We start from the raw sequence: 20,395 nt of genomic DNA on the forward strand, positions 1-20,395 counted from the left end.
AAGAACAATGTTGAAAATTGAAGGACAATTTTAGCAGATACAATGACATTTCCCATGAAGTGAACAGTAACATTTCTTGAACAAGCACAACAAAAGAATCAGCTCTCCTTGTCAGTTTGGTGTTAAGTAAAAGCAACTTCAGCACCTCTGCCTGAGTCATTGCTCTATTATTCACTGTGTCAGATAGGGTTTAAATGACTTACTTCAATGAAAGTATCAGGGTTTAAAATAAAACAAACTACTTTTTCACACAGTACTGAACTGTCAATTTCAGTAGTTAGCATGGTGTCAGGTCAAAACTCCAAGCAGGTTTAAAATCTTGGAAAAATTCATGTATGCATTATGAAATAACAGCTCTAGATGTCATCTCCAGCCCAAGAAACCCTTAAAAAAGCCTTAAATAGCTAATACTAATTGAAACAGAGGCATTTATTGAGACTATGCATGAGCTTATGTTTGCCTTGTTTCTTCTGTGCTGTCTTTAGACATCACTACTGGTTCTGGTTAGAGCCAGAACATGAAGTTCAGCGGATATTTGAGAGGGTCTGAGACATGTTTGCCCAAGTCCTTGAGTATCAATACAGCCAGTTAAAATGGATATTAGGGGATATTGCAGTGCTCAGCTTCTTATCGATGTTGCTTTCAAAGTATTTTTTTCCTAGTCTACTTCTTAAAAGCTCTGTTAATGAGAATGCCACTTCCTTGAGAGGCACTTCATATCCTTTTCCTTAACCTCACTAGAAAAGATTTCTCAAGGAAAGAATCTGCAGTATCTCACTGCAGAATATCACTTGAATATTAGTGGATCCTCATGGAAGACCCTCGTGGAACCCATTCAACACAAACTTCTGTAATGACTGCGCACCTTAGTAACCACTCTCTCTCTGAGAATGCCTTTTCCAATGCAGGTTATGTCTGCTCTCTTCTAGACTCACATCACATTTTCTAATTGGCTAAGGATAATGTCATGAGACACGGCATCAAAATCCTTTCTAAAGTAGAAAATAGAATATGATCACAATTGCTTCTCCTTTGTCTGCAGTATCTATCTGTTACTTATCATAGAAAGAAAGTGGATTATTCTAATAAGATCTATTCTGACAAAGAAGTCTCATTGTTTTTTAACTAACTCTCTCCTTCTTATGCTCCAAGAAGGTTGTCTAGTTACTTGTTCCAGTACTTCTGTTTCCAGAAACAGAAGCTTTGCTGACAGGATGTGTTTTCTTCTTTCTTTTTTAAACCTCAGCAACACGCTCACCCTTCACATTACCTGAAAAGCCACCTATTCTCTGTGATTTCTCAAGGGTAATTTTTAACAGCACTGAAATTTTATCAGCCAATTTTATATGCGTCCTAGGCCACGAAAGTGCAATACTCCTTTGGACTTTGACAACTCAACTAGCGAAACTAATTATCAGTAGACATTCAGTTCGCTGTCTGATGGTGGTGGAGGTCCACAGAGCTACAAGGTACATTCACCCAAAGACTGGGTCACATCAAACATGTGATAAAAGATGCCTTTGAGAGACACCATTTTTCAAACTCTGCTAGGAACACGATAGAACATTCATGCCCATTTCTTGACTCCTTGAATGAGACTGAGAATAGACTGATGTTCTTTGGGTTCTTTGAGACCTTGTAGGGGCAAGTTCATCAGTTCTCATGTAAGATTCATTGGCAAAGAGAATGGCAATGAGATGATGAAGAGATGAGGCACATGAAGAGATGAACCCGTGTCTGCTTGGTTAAAATGTGACTTTTTCCTTCTGACCTTGTTGCAGAAGAATGTAAATAGATATTGCAACAATTTTGTGAAATAAAATGTATTGCTTCCCTATTCTCTCCTGCTATCAATTCCAAAAATTTTTGTAGCAGTGTAACACACATAGAAAATTTAATTTGTACTCTAATAAATGCATAGTGACCACGGAGTGCACAGTTTGAAAGCTGGAAGCAAGATGGTATTTTTTCCAAAGTACCTGGGATGTAAAAGCTGCAAACATCATTTTTGTATGTGCAGCCATTTGTCCTCTATATAACATCTGTAAAGTTATTTGTATCTCTTCCCATATGGTGAAAGCTCTGAAAGTAAGTCCACAGACTAATCTGTACATGTGGAAAGTACCCACATATGTAATATTAGACTAGGATCTGGGGGCAAGGGAAATTTACAAGTCCATATGTGTTCATTTCTATGCCAAGTACAATGGTATTAATGAATAATCCAATGCAATTGTATGTGATTTGGCCTGGAAAATGACACTTTTCATATCTTATTCTCTCTGCTGCATTTTGAACCTCTCAGACAGTGAGAATACTATTATCTACTTGAATAAAATCTCATACATTATGTTAGCTTGCTTATTCAATTACCTCACATGCTGCATAATTGAATCTCAAAGCATTTGCTCTTTCCCAATATTTGCTAAAGATGGCAATGCAAATTTAATGATTTTATTCTATTTTATTTTATTTTTGGTGGGGGGGAATCTTTGGTATAATTGCAGATTGAAAGCAAGTACAGTTTTGTGTGCTTTGAATTCCAATTTCTGGAAGGAAACGAACAAGGCAGTCAAATTATGCTGGAAACAGTAACGAGTTGTGCTTTCAGAGTAACAAAATGCAACATGTAAAACATATATTTAAAAAAAAAACAACAAGGAGACAAGCAAAATTAGCAGTGCAGTGCCCTTATTTTCACTTTCATTTTATACCCATTTCTCCTGCCATGGAGTGGAAACTGCAGCATGTAAAGTCAGTGTCTGCCCACTGGCTGCTGGTGGAGTTGCCCCTCCTGGGGAGCTAGAAGTAATTCCAGAGAGACCATGCTACACATGTGGAGCTGAGCAGGGATATGAGGAAACAGTGAGGCGCAAGGTTTGCTGCAATCAGCTCTGCACTTGCTGAGAGGCTTGTAATAACAAAGCTCTTACGCTTGCATGGGCATCGTCGTCAAAGCTGACATCCAGAACTGTGGGACATCGGAGTGTTAGGACACACTTGGGACCATTGTTAGTAAATATGAAGAATAGCCCAGCCCATCTCATGGCCAGCATAGCTCCCATTCTTTGCATTGTTATCTCATTCTTTCTTAATTCAGTGCCATTTTCAGGCACCTTTTCAAAAATGTTGTTTCCATCTCAGTAACGTAGTTTCTGGATGGATCACGAGGTAGAAAGCTGAACTTTCACAGTGCAAAATGTCTGTAAAAACAAAGAAATCACAGTAGTTCTTCCTCAGAACACAACTTAAGACACAAATACGCAAAACAAAAATCCTGTAACTCTTTTAGCTGCATCAAAACAAACAGACAAAAAACACCTTAAAGGGTATCTATAATGGGCTGTCATGGTTTTATGATTTTCGGTTATTGGTATTCCACATCATAACATCATGTAGTGAATGTACCTGGTTCTCAGAAGAGAAGGACTACTACAGTCCCCACGGCACTTTGCTCCTCTGTTACCATTTTCCAGCCGGAGGGAAAAGATAAAAGCTCGCAGTATAAAAACTTGCAGATCACGAGACCTCGTCCCTTTTTCCGCCGTCTCTCGTCTTGGCAGCACCTCGCTCTCCAGCCGCCTTATCGTCGGTAGTAGAGTAAGGCCTACCTTGATTTTGGGACATTCTCTCTCTCTGTATTGAATTTATCAGCTTAAATTGTAATTATATTGTATTATAGTGTGTTGTTTTGCATTCCGATATTTTATTTAGTAAATTAGTTTGTTTCTCCTCAGATTGTTGCCGCCATTCTTTGCTCTCAGGGCCATCTCCCTACCCTTTTCCCCTTTCCCCTTTTCCCGGGACGTGGGCCCTTGGGTCCCCCGTCCCCTTTGTCACGGAATCGGGCCTAACGCCCGTAAACCGTTGACATGGGCATAGAAGTTTCACTTTGAAATTTCCAGTCATTTCCTTGAGCATTTTCCTACATCCCTTGCTGATGTATGAAGTGTAAGTGCAAGAGACATTTTGCACCAATCTTATCTATCCTTAGTGCAGCCATGCTCTACAGTAAATACAGCAAAGACCCCATTTGTTGGTATAATAATGAATTGTGAAGTCACAGGCAAGAGACTATGAGAAAACCACTTCAACTGAGCTACAAGGACATGCTAGATACAGGAGGTCAATCCTTTTATTCCATGAAGCTCCTACTGTAAGGCTCCTCCTAGTAGCCAAGCAGATATATGCAGGTATTTGGCTATTAGATTTGACAGAATATACTGTAGTGTTGTTACCGAACTCCGGCAACCCCTCTCGTATTACCTTTGCACGCAGAGAACCAAAACCTGGTCCTGGCCAGTAACTGCGCTTATACGTCAATATGATGAGCAGCAAAATGGCGTTTATTGTTAAAAGTTACAGAACTATATAGTATTTCTTATCTTTTACTAGACTGTTCCAGAAGCTCTCGTGGGCTACTGGCCAATTATATTGAATATCGCGCTCTTTCCACCCACTTCTGAAAACCCATATACGGGGTGGTCATGTAGTTTGTTATCAAAACAAAGAGGTACAGCCTCTCCTTCTTACATCACAGGTTCAAGTAAGTAGGTCAACCAATAGCAAGCGAAATGGGGATGGGCCTTCCGCGTTACAGCCCGAACGCTCCGTTATACGCCTAATACAACAAGTGTACAAGGTCTAAGTACAGCATACACTTGAACACTGTCCATGTCCCTGTTAAAGATTAGGATGTATTATTGAGGTCAAAATGGGATTTGTGATTTGTTTTCCCTCAAGCAGACAAATGAAAATGTCTTCATAAAGTCTATTTTGACAGTGAGTGTTAAAGTATCAAAGTGAAGACTGTCAAGATGGCTGAGACCACCTGTAATTCACTGGTTCAAACACTTTTCTTTCCAGCTGCCCAGTTTTTAGTACTACAGATTTCCCTAAACTGCAGCTGCAGGCTGTTAATTTGCAACAGGACGCCAATTAGCTATTAGTTAAGGCATTAATAGTAGTAATTCAGCTTATAAGGAAGATCTCTTGAGAAGCAAGTGCAGTACTTAAACTCAATGTCACTAGAATGTTATATGTCCTATCACAAAGTCAGTGTATTAATAAAAAATAACCAATTAATTAGTTAAGTAGATGAAAATCACGGGAAAACACTTAGTTAAAGGAATCACATTTTATGGATTTACTTTTCTCTTCAACACCAAATATGAGATTAAAGGAGTGTGGTAGAAAGCAAAAAGAACAAACTCAGAATTACCAATGAAAGCAAGTCTAGTGATTCGGGGCATGAATAGGTCACTCACGTGACTAGCATTTGAGCATATATTTGGTCCCAGAAGGGCTTGGCCAAGTATGGAAATACGCTGTGTATATCTTCCTTGAAAGATAACTAAAGGCCTCTGCCAAATGGACAACATCTCAGCATTTAGACTTCTGACCTTTTCTGGCTTGTTGTAAACTACATTCCTACGCATATTTGAAGAAACCATACGCTTCTGTTTGTATATTGCCCTGGAATTCCTTATAGATTTTTATGCTTAATTTTTTGTAATATTTAGTCAGAATCTAGTATCAATTTTGATTAAGAATTCAATAATAGTATGCAGTCATATAAGGATGCATGCACAGTATTTTTTTATTTGATGTCAAAGTTGCTGCTAAATGTATGCAGGCATGAGAAGATAAGACACATATAGACAGAAGGATCGGTTAGCTATACTAGTGAACCCAGTTTCCAGGATCTGGAACTTAAATGTGCTAATTAAGGTTAGCTGGTAACTTCTCACATCTATATTAGCTGTTGTAACTATCAATCATTGCAAATTGGGCATACATTCTGAAGTGACATATTTATTAAAGATGCAAAAACTCATTTTCCCTGTGATTCAGGTGAACATAACCCAGACATAAAAAAAATAAAAATTATTGGATATTACAATGTACTCTGGACCAAACCATCCATCTCACTCCACTCTCTGAAAGATTCATTGCAATATTACCATGAGAGAGATGGGAATGCTTATTACAAATAAACAAGGGCAGATCAATTTCAGGAGAGTCAGTGCTGTCAGCGGTATCATCTGTGAGAAGAAAATAGACAAAGGGCTGAAGTTTAAGTTACGTATTCAAACATCTTTCTTCAGTTTTTAATTAAACATCCAGGCTTATCTTTCAAGCAGTGCTGTGCATTTTGGCTGAAAGGAGACTGGAGGCTCTGGAACACAGAGAATATGAAAAGCTCACAGCCGGTCCTGTAAGCTTTATAAAGGCTGCCCTATTTCACCTAAAGACAGATACAGACACCCACGCATATTTAAGCATTCTAATTCAATAAGAATAGTAATTAGTTTCAAGCATGTGCAGCTCAAGGATACTTCCGTTCCTCTGAGTGTACGATATTCTTTAGTTAAACAAATGCCATGCATCCATCCCTACTGTAAATTATGAAAAAAAAACAACCTTGTAGTTAATCCTAAGGCATCCTACAAATTGCTTGCTTTGCATCAGGTACAAAAACAAACAGCAATACATGCTACAGTACTTCCATACTGCCTCATAACTATATACATACATAGCATAGCTAGAGCAGCCTATGGCTGCCTTTAAAACCAACAAGAAAGAGTACTGATTCCTTTTGTGTGTGTTGGCCAAAAGCCACTTGCTTTCCTGGAAAGGAAAAAGTTGGGAGAAGAACAGTTTTCTGGCTGTTTCTGTACCTTTCTCATCGCGATATGATTTGCTGTTTTCCAAGGAGCTAGGATGGCTCCCTTGGAACAGCTGCCCTGCAGGGTCCTTTTACCCTTGGCAGCACAGCTCTGGAAGATGCTGTGCTACTATTTGTGGCTTCCTACCACAGCTGTACATCAAATATACAAAGCAGATGCCAGACAGGCTTTGGCCGCAGAACTGAAATTATAATGTGAGGACTGGGAGAGAAGTGACTTGTTTTTTGTTGTTCTGGTTAGAAATTAGTAATCAAATGTACAGAAGAACGTAATTGCTTACTGTTTCATGCAGTTGTTTCAGAGAGAAGTCTTTGTTACCAGGAGAACAAGGGTCAAGTTCACTAATTGTAGATCCATTATTAGCAATAGGCTTAATGTTTACACATTTCAAAGTTTCATCCTGGATCTATTCATCCAGTTTAGCATTGCCCACATCTCTCTCTCTCTACCACCAGCACCCCAGAACGATAAATGACAGAGAGAAAAGGAACTTAGCCAGAATGAAATGGGAGTGGTAATGCTTCAGTTCTCAAGGAGTCTAGCAAAATAGTTTGAGATGCATTTAAGTATAGTGTGACATTGCTTCACTTCTATTTCTCTGGAGTTGGTTGACTTTGGGTTTAATAGCTGCAAGCACACAGGTATTTAATGCCATTTTGAATGCCCTTAGGTATACTACTTGACCTCCAGATACTACCCTAGAAGGGCACAGGTTTCTTGTAGGTCCTGTGGCATATGTGCAAGCTATGGCTTAGAGGAACACAATGGTATCTTGTGTTCTAAGGGTGCAGATTCCCGATGAGCACACCTATGGTTTTCATTGAAGTGTGTACCACTGGATCCGCAGCCATTCCAGTCCCAGAGTCTCCACAATGTCCAGTACCTCACAGACATGTTTCATTTTGCAGCTTTAGCAGTCAGTGAATTTTCAAACCAGTTGCAGGACTAACCTGCACTCTATCCTTTTCTTGTAGCTGTGCTCCAGTGGTTCACATGTGTGCTTAACACACGCCTTTATCTCTGAGATTGTATTCTATTCACTGTTCAGGTTCAGACTGAACAATGCACAGCTCATCAGGAAGGGGCGGTTAATGAAACATTAGTTCTGCACCTCTCTAAGATATTTTGTCCAATTTCTCTTTGCAGTAACCTTGCAGATGCTGAGTGTGAAGCCAAATCCCCTAGCCAAATCCCCCTCATCCCTACTTTGCCTTCCTGCAGTGAAAGAGAAAAGTGTGCGGTGAAGGAAGTGGATATCGAACAGATATGCGCTTCACCCTCTGTGTGCTCAGCGTGTTGGAAGTTCATGAATGAAAGAAGTTCAGTGAAAGACAGCAAATCTTGCCACAGCCAGCTCTGGGTGTTACTGTACTCTTAATACTAGTTTTAAAATCCTAAGCATTGCAAAGCTAATGTTATCATGACTAAGTCTTCTCATCCCACCACTGGCACACTTTGTGAAAATATTCCTTCAAGTACTATTTCTGTAAAAAGGACCCAGCAGTCCTGTAAACGAATCTCCTTTGCTTAATGATTTCTTCTTTACCAGGAGTTTCACAGAATGTAACGAAGGTCCAAATTCTGCATATCTGAACAGTCTGTAATAAGTACTCATGAAGCAGGAAGCAGAGGAGGATGGCTGAAGCCTTGGCAGTGACTTCCAAATTGAAAAATGAGAACCTGCAAGTTAGATAAATGGATCTGAGCAATTATTACCTCTGCACACAATCCACATGGTAGAGCAATGGGCAGCTGCTTCTCTAATCCAGTCCTGAGAACAACCACATTCACGAAAATTCAGTAGTGGAGGATGCATCAGTGCCTTGCAGCAGGTGGATCATTCTTACATACAGTATCTAGAGAGGAATTCTCTTTTTGAGTTTGTAAAATTTCCAGCTCTGCATTACCACCAGCAGTAGGTGCCTCTGTGGTTTCCGTTTCTGTCCTTGCCCTGTCCTGCCTTTCTTGCCTTCACTTCTCTGCATAACTCCTTGCTCAACACACCCCCAGGACAGATTTCAGACCTTGATTAAACATTCAGCAGCATCCATCAAAAACAACAGCTTCCTTTCCTTTTCCCACACTGGATGATATGCCCTCTGCAATACCTCGCATTTCTTCAAGCGCCTTCAGAGGAAAAAAACAAAGGCAAAAAAATTAAACAGATTTACCTAGTATCTCACTTGGACAAGGCAGTAGTCATCTGCATCAGCAGGAGCAAGGTATTTACAGCTTCCCCTTTAAGAAGCACAAAAGATGAAACTTCTGGTTTATGTAACTGTCTTTCTGAAATAAGATAATTTAACTGGCACATACAGTGGACTTTGTAAGGATTAGAAAGACTCTCTTCAGTGATGTAACACCTTCCTAATCTAATCCCACACGATTTGTGGTGACTACTATGTATTTCCTCACAAATTTATCACAAGAAGCAGAATTTTGGCTCCTGATACACACAGACAGTTTTGTTAAATAGCCTTTTTAAATTATTTTTGAGAGGGCTGGTGAGCGGCAAGATAGTGTACAAAAGATTATTTCACAATAAAGCACACTCAAATTGAAACTTTGAAATTAAGAACTCTATTTCCAGCTCTTCTATCAGCTGACATTAATGTTTTGGCTCCCCTTAGGAGGCAGAGTTTCCTATCTGCAGATGACAGGAAATTCTTTCTCAGCAGATTTGTAACAGAGGACTGGCTGACTGCATTTGTGCCATGCAGATTTTTAGAAAACACTTACTAGATTGGGTAATCCTGAAAGCTATGCTGATTCATCATAGCTACGACACATCCTGTGACTTAAACCACACAGAGAGGTTTACGACTGCTTTATGTCAGAAGTCGAATACCTTTAGTCCAAGCTAGAGGGACTTGCATTTTTACTTCCAGGACAAGACTGAGCCCTCGGAGATGAGACCATCAAGAACTACCTATGGTACATGGAACAGCCACACCAATGCTTCCCCAGCCAGGAATGAAAATCTCAAACCTGGATGCATGCCCTTTTTTTTCTGCCACATATGTAACTAAAACATTTTGGCATAGTAAATAAGTTGTTGCCTTCTGTGGTTTGTTTTGTGAAGAGTCACCTCCACGCTTTTTCAATGAGCATCTGATGTCAGTGATACAAGTGTGACGCCATGATGTAAGTGGGATGAGCTCTACTTCATCTCTCTCACAAATTCACTGTTGTTTCCTTCTTGCTAATAACTACCTGTGGGAAATTCTGCCTCCTGCCTTGTGAGTGCTGAAGTTCCAGCCTCACAGGGGCCCAGATCATGGTGGCGTCCCCCAAAATGAGATTCAGAAGTAGAAGCCAAATTTCACTGCCTTACCACAAATGCTGGGCAGTCCATAGCTTTTTAAGTTGCCAGACATACACCAGTGGTATACCAAACGGACTAAAACCCAGTGGGTAAGGATATGGGGAGTTGATGCATTAATTTTATTGTTTCACCACTGCTTTTCAAGAGTTGCGGTTGCCTTTACTACATATTACATTCATTCTGATGATTCTAGGCAAAGAAATCCAAGGAAAATGCTTACCAACAAACAGAGATTATTTTTCTTTTTTTCTGTAAACAGATAAAAACGATCCGTACAGCTGATACTAAAATAAATTCTCTTTGGCCTTGCTTTTGTTCATATGACACATAATGGAAAAGCTAATTGACATTCTGTCATTTCTGTTTCGATAAACTGAACTCAGTGGTGCCATCCTCTAGAATCCGTGACAGCTGATCTATTTCCAAAATAAACCAAGGATCTAAATTTATTTCTAAACAATGATTAACTCATTCAAGAACCCATGTAAGACCTTTTTTCCCCCTCTCAGCACCTGATATAACAGAATTTAAAACACAAAACTTCCAAGGAGTTAAAAATGAAAAGGGAAACTGCATTTCACAGGAAGCTATTTGGTCTGTATTTCATAGTGGGAAAAATCAATCATAGATATTTTCAAATGTTTTAAAAATAAATTAGTGGCTCTGAAGAAAAACAGCATACTGGCAAATAAGACAGGAATGCAATAAAGAAAACATGGCAATTATGTATGGTATGAGACTGTGCCAAGAAGAAAAATCGTATTAAAAAATTGAAACTTTTATATCATCATCTGTGTCAGGCTCTGGAAGCACACTGAAATAGTCAGCAGATACACACCTTTAGAAGACTGGGAGCTATAGGGCAGGCAGGGGCCCTAGGGCAGAGGCTCGGCCAGGGTCAGCTCCTACAGCCAGAGGCTGGTCCTGGATGTGGCTGCCCCATGGCACAGCCTGAAGTGTCCTGTCCTTAGTCACCGGAGGAAGGAAGGGGTCAACCCACAGCTCCCCTGAGTCCCGTGGACCAACCATCCTGAAGCAGTGATGTGCTCAGGATCCCAGCACCAAAGGGAAATTCCTGCAGAGATCTGAGGAAGAAATGCAAGTAGATGCTCTGCTTGGAAGCTTTTGTTATTCAGTGCTCTATCAGTATGCAGCAACACAGGGTTGGATAGTAATCTAGGTACATATTTCAAAAAAAACAAGAGTAATATTAAAAAAAAGATTTTCATGAGACAATAGGTTCCTGTGTACATGAGATTTTAATTGCTTGACATAACTGTAAAAGCTTCAATTGTGGAATGAGTATGTGTTCATAATAAAAATCAGTCACATTCCATGAACAATCAAATAACACAGTCACTGGCATTGCTATTAACCATCTGCACAGATATTTTTGTGCTGTAAAGTGGAACGTGGAAGTTTAACAGATGGGAATATTACTCAGAAGTACATTACATCTTGATCGAAACATGTAAAGCACATTTCAAATTAAACTGAAGCGTTTGCTTACAGTCAAAATGGCTTATTTTTGTTTACAGGTGATGTCCACCACCTGTGGAGAACTTCATTCTGAAACAGACATATACATACTATTTAGTAAATGGAATAGTAATGTTTCTGCATTCTTATTTACGTAGATTTCACTTCCTTTTATTTTGTATCTAACATACTGGCAATTGCTCTCTTTCCTCCCTTATTAATATTTCAGAACGATATCATATTGTTTTCCTTAGAGATACAGGAAGGAGCAAAATGGAATAAACCTGTAATTGAACTGTTCTGTTACTGTATTTATGGTACAGAGTGATGGATTAGTGAAAGTTTTTGAGGAAAAAAGGAGAGCTGGAGCTGGCTTCTAAATGTGCAGTGACACAGTGCTTCCACTATAATATCCTGCAAGTATTCTGTTGCCTCTGTCTATTATTCCTGCACAACCAAGATAAAGGAGAGACAACTTTCATTCCCCTGGGAGCTGTATTTCTGCTTTTTTCATTGCCCACTAATAATGCAATTCATTTCACTGTCCCACGGTCTTATTACCTCGGTGTTATTTTTACTTGTATCATTGTTCCTTATAATTTGTGTTGTTGTAATACGTGGATATCTTAGCCAAGATCAAGGCTGTACAAATGTGGCCTCATTCTGCCAGTAATAAAGGCAGAGGCAGGATGAGAACAGAGAATGCAAACATTATTTTTTCAAGTTTACATAGAGAGCAGGATAAGGAGAGACGAAGGAAGCTACACCTACACCTGGGGATCTGGTGCCAGCTGAGATGTCCTGCTGTTCTCAGAAGAGGTGGCAGATGTAACACCCATACTCCTGCAGGCTGCTGGCCCCAAGCAGTGATCAGCCCGTGCTCATGTAACAGCGTGCCAGTATCTTCAGGTCACTTGCCCAAGGTTGCTCAAGGAGCATGTCACAAAGTTGTGCTTGCATGTAAATCTCATGAGACGCAGTCCGCCGTCTTAATCCCATATTCATTCTTCCTGTTTTCAGCTTCTCTTTCTCTTTCTCCCAACCACCTACACTACTGCTGCTATGAAGCAGAACACTCTTTTCTGCTTAAATTTTTCTTCTTTCTGTTTCAATCGTTGCTTTTGGCTTCTGTCCCCATCTCTCACTCAGCAGAAGGCTGAATGTTACTTTGGTTGGAGGATGTGTTATACAATGTTCTTCACCCCTTATGCTCTTTTGTTGGCATCTCCTCCCACCCCGGCATGCTAAATAACACTAATACTCTCTGAAACATGAGGATCAATAGCCTCTGCATTTTTATTTTAGCTGGCATAACACTAGCTGCTGATAGACGTGCAAACAGGTGATGTATTAAAAACCTCATGTCTATGAAATACCCACTCACCATCAACTCTCCAAATTAATTACGTATGTGAGAAAGAATCGTTCTTCCAATTCAGACTGGATGTGTTCCCTTTAAGAGTCATTTTGTGCACATATTTTGAGCAAGATTAAGTAGAAAAGATTAACCTTCCTAATACAGTGCATTATTCTGTATAGTCACATCTTTCTTTCTTCTTCTGATATTAAGGAACCATTCCATTTCTCTGCTGACATTTTTATCTTCTCTTTGCATCCTTCTCAAAAGCTGTGTTATTTATTGAATTTGTGATGACATACGAAGGGATGAGAAAGAAAAATAGTACAAAACCCCACGTATAACAAATAGCAAGGGCATGCTGTTTTTCTCTCATGCAGATGAGTAACATTTTAGCATTCATTTCTCATTTCACTACCTTAGTTTCCCTGTCTTTTCCTTCTGGTTCTGTCTCTCTTTTACCAAGCACTTTGGATTCATCTGTTTCTTCTGATGTTTCTTGGGCTTTGTTTGTGATCGCCCCTTCTCCCTTTAGAATTAATCTATTTGATTAAGTCTGTCCCCATCGCCCTTTAGTCTCTCTGGCAACTTCTCCAGGTATTACTTTGCTGTGAGAAAATTAAATGTAGAAGAAATTCCTTAAATTAAATGTAGAAGAATTTCTTAACTCCACAGTTCACCAAAAGGTCACCGTCGATGCGATATTTTTCTTTTACATCACCGAATCAGGACAAATCCATGTCACTCACCTACTTAACAACCACCTTGGGAACAAAAGAAATCCTAGGCTTAGACTATCTCTCCCTAATGCCAAGTGAAATGGCCAGCATTGGGCCTAGCTAGCGCTGAGCCATCAGAACAAGGGTTGGAGGGGTGTTTGGTGGGTGTTCAGCCACACGGCTGCTGGCTGAGCAGGGTTCTGTCTCTACACACTTCTTTTGTTTCCTGACAAAACGTCTGCATCAAGAGAGCCACCAAAGCGCTGCTGGGGAAGGCAGTGGCTCTCCTCACCCCGGCACGTCCTCATCCCAATGGCAAACGCAGAGCCACCGGTGCATTCTGTGAGGATGGGCGAGCTCATTGCCGCTTGAATCTAAATCTGTCTGTAGAGGAGCATGTGGCTTCACAATTGTCTTCTTCGTTTTCTCCTTCCCCCACGCAGGCAGTTGCTGTCATTTTCACGAGATGAAATGTGCACTGGTTTTAGATTGGATGCTGAAATTCACACATACGTTGCCTAGCCAAAGTCTGAAGAACTTCTAGCCAACGTGGTGTGTTGTTTTGTTCTTTTTTTGAGACGACCGTGACGCTTTTAGCAGATTAATTTTGAAAACGAGGTGATGTAATGCATTTTTGAAAGAAAAAAAATACAGAAGAAGAAAAAAAGCCAGCCACAAGAGACTCGGCGAGCCGCCGCTCTGCCCCCGGGAACACCTGTTGAACGTTCGCCCGTTCCCTCAGCCTCACAGCAGACGCACCCCAAGCCCCCCAAAGCGCCGGGTCCCCTCAGGGCCGAGCCCGGGCGGCGGGGCGGCGTTGGCGGCCCTCACAGGCTCCCGCCCCACGGCCGCGGGGCTCGCGCCGGGTACCGGTCCCCGCTCGCGCTCGGCACCTCCCCCCGCCCCGCCCCGCCCCACCGCCCCCGCGCACCGCACCGCACACACACGCTCACGCCGCCGGGGCGGCTCCGGACCCGGCCGCCGGGGCGCGGCGAACGGAGGGAGGGAGGAAGGGAGGGAAGGAAGCAGGGAGGCGGCAGCGCCGGGTCACCTTCCCGGCCGCTCGCAGCCCGCAGGGCGGCCTCGCCGGGCTCTGCTCTCCCCGCCGCGGGTGCGCGCTGCCCCGGACATGAGCGGCGCCGGGGGGAGCGGCGTTCCGCACGCCGGGGAGCCGCAGCGGGAGCCCGACGTCCCGCCGGAGCTGCCGGCCGCCGCGGGGGAGGCGAGCGGGGACTCCCAGGCAGAGGGGGAGAGCGGCGGCCCCAGCGGCGAGGCGGGGGCGGCGGCCGACGACAAGCCCGAGACCCGCTCGGTGTGCAGCAGCGAGAGCGGCAGCGGCAGCCACCCCGGCGGGGCCGGCCCCATCTGCAAGATCTGCTTCCAGGGCCCCGAGCAGGTGAGGCGGCACCCCGCGGCGCGAGCCCCGATCAGCACCACGGACAGCGCCCGGCGCCGCCTGCTTGGCTCCCGCCGCCCGGTACCGCCCGCCGGCAGCGCTGCCCGCTGGGCTCGGCCGGAGCCCGGCCGGAACAACCGCCGCCCTGGCTGCTGAGCCTGTCGTGCCGAGCGCTCGGGGCAGGGCGGTGGGGAGAACCAGAGGTTTGCCATGCTTGGCTTATGCGCCGCTTGTCCTCTGACCATCACGTTCGCTGGCTCTCCTCTCGGGGACTTTAACCATACAAATTTCTTTGGTTCCTATTGTCCTTTAAAATGAGAGTATTGGCTTGCAGATAACGTTGAAAAGGCGTCCAAGTGTCTTCTCAGTCATTACATTACAGCAGTGGGTCTGTAACTAGCAGTTTGTATCATGTCTTTTAGTTTAGCTAAAAGAATCCTTTCAAGGAAAGGCAAATAGCCAATTTATAAAAGGCAGAAATACATGAACTATGAGGGAAGTGTTTAGTTAGATTACTTTTGGTCCTGTCTGACAGCTGGCTGGCTGTTCAATGTAGAACCCTGCTCAAAGGAACACGACTCTCTGTGATGACATCAGTTTCTCTCCTAGCAATGACTGGAGAAATACATCAAGCCACTTTTGGTACCATTTCATAGAATCATTAAGGTTGGAAAGACCACTAAGATTATCTAGTCCAACCGTCAACACATCACAACCATGCCCACTAAATCATGACCCTCATTGCCACATCTACACATTTCTTGAACACCTCCAGAGACGGTGACTCCACCACCTCCCTGGGAGGTACTTATTTGAGATATGCTACTGTTGGCTGATGCACGGTGATCTTTTTTTCACATAGATACACATACGTGCGTAGATAGTTACCTGGCTCTGTACTTTTACTGGCTTACCTGGCTCTTACTGTACACTGTACTTTTTTTTTACACTTGCATCTTTTTTAAGACAGGTTAGCTTTTGAGGATTACCACGGCAAAAAATACATGCTGATTATTTCATGTATTGAAGTCGGAGCCAGTTCATAATTACAGAGCTGTAAATGCTTTTGTACTGAATGTACATATGCTTAAAATATTTCTGTACAATTCATGCTTTCGTGTTGCCTTTTCAGGGTGAATTGTTAAATCCTTGCCGCTGTGATGGATCAGTACGATACACACATCAACTTTGCCTGTTAAAGTGGATTAGTGAAAGAGGGTCATGGACCTGTGAACTATGCTGTTACAGATACCATGTTATAGCAATTAAAATGAAGAAGCCTTGCCAGGTAATTTTTGTTAGTTTTTAAAAATATGCCTTTCCAGTAATTTTTGAAAAACAAAATAGTACTTACTTTTATTTCTAGATTTTTGAAAAATTTGGTGGGAGAGCCTGTATGTTTCACCAGTTAGCCCCTGCACCCACTTGAGGTTAGGTTTTAATTGCAGTTATATACTAAAACATGCAGTCATTTGATTGTGGTATGTTGTAGTTTGTCTTGCCAGAGAGGTCCTGAGAGGTTGCTAAATCCTGTAATTAGATAAGTCATACTGAGACATGGCAGAAAAACTTGCATCTCCCTGCTTCTCTTTCTAAATTTTAAAAATATTTTTATATTTTGGTAAAGACTCAGTCAGAGATTGATTTCATTCATTCTTCTAGTATGAGGTCCAAAAAAGTAAAACGATGTGACTTTTCAGTCCTAGCACAGTCCAGAGTAGAAGAATGGTCTTTAAGATTTGTCCACCAATGGCTGATTCAGAAGCTGAAATGTGCAATAATGTTTTTCACAGATCCCTTTTGTCAGCAATGCAACATGCAGCTGGAAGTTAGAATATTATAGTGGTAGCATGTTCAGGGAGAGGGGAGGGGAAACTCAAAGCTTTAGGAGGTCTGTTGGGAAGTCTTTGCATATCAGAATTCTTTAGAGACTTTAAATTACACTCTAGAAATTGAATTTCATACATCTGAGGAACACATTTAGTAAGCTACTTGTATCTTTTTTATTATTATTATTTTGATCTTATGAGCTCAGGGATTATGAAGTCCCTGAGGGCCAAAGCACTAGGGTCATTTTTCTGCATCCAAGTTTGAGAGGACTTTTATAGAAAAGGCATGCTTGGATGGTAACAGCAGTTGTGTGTCAATAATAAGCATTCATGGATGTAGGATATCTGGAAAATTTGTTTGCAGCTGTTCATACTAGGTACAAATACTTTCAGAGCCAGTTGTGACTTCAGGGTTTTCCTTAATGAATCCACAAAAGGAATTTTTTATAAGCTTTTCTGGATAGAACCTCTATACTGCTAAAAAAAGTAATAGATTTGTAAAAGCCTCCAGAAATTGAAGGTGGTGGATTCTGCTTCTACATTGGCTTTACTTGGTAGTTTGGCAGCTCAGCATGGTATTCTATTTGATCCTTTTGGGTTTTTAAAATCTTTTGAAAATCTTTATTTCCTGAATATTCACAGCAGTTGTATCCTTTTTCCTGTCAAGAGATATATCATTATAAACTATTTGCAGTGGTAGTCCCTGAACATAGTATTTTAATGGCAAGGGCATGGAACAATTTCCTGCAAGCTGGCAACTGGTACAATTTGAGATCCCCAAAGGTAGCCAAAATATCTGCAGATACAATATAACTTACAAGAGGCTCTGCAACAGAGGCTGAGGGCAAGTGAGATACCAAAGTACATATGAAATGTTGTTGGACCTGTGGAAAATGGAAGCAGAGAGTTTTAGTGGATGACAGCAATATTTAGGCAAGCTACAAGAGAAGTAGAAACAACATGAAGAGCCAAAAGATAGTGTCATTCTCTTCATCAGTTATGGCAGACTGTCTTTTTTTGAAGTAAGGAACTAAATTCAGGTATCTCCTTTAATAGCTTATAAAAATACCTGACTAATTCTTGATGGTATTTTTCTTTTTTATAGCAATGACTTATTTTTTTATTATTCTTGACATGACAGGATACAAAAAGATTTAATGGAGCTGGATACTCAAATCACAATTCATGTTGCATCCCTAGGATCAGATTCCTGAAACTCAAAAGGTTTTACATCTCTTCAGAGGGACAACTGTGTATTTTGCTAAGGGCAATCAATCTTCATATGCCCTCACCTCTCTTCCATACTATTGACTGTGACATTTTTAATAGCTGCCCTTGTTTAAGCTTTTGGACAGGTTCTTTATCATTTGCTTAACTACACTGAAGTCCTTTTTAAGGTAGCTTTTAGATCAGGTTTTATAAAAATCTAAGGGCTACAGTTAGACCATTTCAGTGCAAAAATAGTTTACAACATCTTCATTGAAATACTGAAGGTAGTTAGAAGTTCTGAAGCAAGCAAGGCTTCCTGCGTTACATTAGATACAATATTTGCATAGGAGTTATTCACTATCTCTACAGCTGGCAGTCCATGTCCTCAGAATTGTCCCTTCCAGTCTTTTATGGATTCAATCTGTGAAAACTGATCTTTCAAAGAGACAAAAATATTATCTACCAAAGTAACATTTTCTCAGCTAAATTGTCTATGCAGATTTATGCCAGGTCTCCAGGTTTACTTCTATCTCAGCTATTTATGGAATGTCACAATGCTTACAAAGTTAATAAATAGAATTTTCTATGTTTTCTTCCGGAACATTGGAATACATTTGAAAATTCCATTTAAAATCTAGCATTTTTCATGTTTTCTGTTGCTTCGTGGCAGGAAGGTAATCCTAAAAGGGACCTCTTTGGAGGCAGTACATTCAATGAAAAAAATTTACTGTGCTAACTGCCTATTTCCGTAGATTTTTTTCAGCATCACTTTGTACATTTCAGCAATTATTAGTTAATTCCCTTTTAAGAAGCCAGTGCTGGCAGCACACAGAATTTGCATACAGGAATAGGTCTTATAACATAAAAAAAAAAAATTAGATTAACCAATGGGCTAACAGTGGAAGATGAGTACACAACATGGTGACATCTGATATGACATTTGACAGAGAAATGCAATTTAATCCATTTTTTTCCAGCATTCTTCTCAGCATCATATTGAAGAAACATATTTAACCTTGGACTAATCCTTTAATGAAAGCACATGTTCATGTTGCTGGACTTAACTCTTACAGCAGAGAGGAATTTGATCCAATAATAGGCAAGGTTATGTTGAGAAATCAGTTGCAAAAAAATACCCAAAATTATAATGAGAGGAGATGGAACAAATACTGGCTTAGGCAGGGAATTTTTGATATTTTTTGAGACAAAGAGAAAGGAGAAACTTTAAGTGTCTGACTTGAAAATTAAATCATTTAGTATTGCATTATAGGTTAATAAGCAGAAAAGAAGCACAAGCAGAAATATTGTTGATACTGGTTAGTTAGGCCTTATAATTTGTAAGGATCTCCTTCCTAAAGGAAATATAAACATTGCTTTATTTTTTAGAGCTGCATAATTATTAAACTGTTATTAAATTAGTTCACAAGTCTTGCAGCTAAATACGAATGTATATTGCAGAATGCTAATTCCCTTGTGTGGTTCAGAAATAATGCTTAAAAGTGGAACAGAGTCACACAAAGATTGGGAAAATATGCTTTGGTGCTAAAAACATCATCTCTATAAAAGTTAGCAATAAATATATTTAGAGAATGGGATTCTTGTAGACTGTTACAGTAGTCTGCCATAAAGTTACGACTGTGTGAGATATTTAATATACCCTGCATTTGTGTTCACTAACACATTATGTTCTAGTACTTCAGATGAACTGGACTTGTTCCAAAACTGGTACAATAAATTGGTGTGCTAATTTAGAAGCTAATTGCATGGCATTTCATCACCTTTTTTTGAAAGCAGTAAAACAATCAGTTATTTTAAAAAGTAAATTCTTAATTATAAGGTCTGATTTTTGAATACAGACCAAAAAAAATGAGGGTGGTAGTCAGTATTATTTAAGCAAGTGCGTAATCACTTGAGGTGGAATATGACTCATGAGTGCTGTGGTTCTCAGAGGCTTACACTGGGATTATTAATGTCTGAGATATTCAGCATAAAAATTATGTTCAACAGTTTCAATGAATTATAGGCTGAATTTTTGAAATTTCGTTTATGTGAATAGTCCTCACTTATCTGGGTTATCACAGTGACATCAATTCGATGAAGGACTATGTAGCAGAATGCATGTAGGTACATGCATGTGCTTTATATTAAAAAATGCAGAAATTATTAAGTTCTTTAGATATTTAAATTTCGAGGCCAGTGTAGTAAATATAGTAAATATGTAATAAAAGTTATCTCTAATGACTGTGCTCAGCTGGATGAAAGATTTGTTTTTTGTAAGCCATAACTAAGAATGGGAAAGAGAGAAGGCTCAAATCTCCAGTTGTGCTTTTTAAACTATACCATTTTCTAACAATAATCTTGTATTACTGCTATTACACTGCCTGTAATGAAG

The 20,395-nt window shown here is 40.6% G+C and overlaps 1 protein-coding gene across 1 annotated transcript in view; it reads left to right on the forward strand.

Moving 5' to 3' along the window:
* MARCH11 (membrane associated ring-CH-type finger 11) overlaps nucleotides 14,601–20,395 on the forward strand; it is a 30,553-nt gene continuing 24,758 nt past the window's right edge. The window contains exons 1-2 of the mRNA XM_021387785.1: nucleotides 14,601–14,965; nucleotides 16,098–16,253. Of these exons, the coding sequence (XP_021243460.1) occupies nucleotides 14,699–14,965; nucleotides 16,098–16,253 (423 nt within the window). The 5' untranslated portion in view covers nucleotides 14,601–14,698. The remainder of the gene's footprint in view (nucleotides 14,966–16,097; nucleotides 16,254–20,395) is intronic.

Source organism: Numida meleagris, chromosome 2 (assembly GCF_002078875.1).
Source record: "Numida meleagris isolate 19003 breed g44 Domestic line chromosome 2, NumMel1.0, whole genome shotgun sequence".
NCBI classification, from domain to species: Eukaryota; Metazoa; Chordata; class Aves; order Galliformes; family Numididae; genus Numida; species Numida meleagris.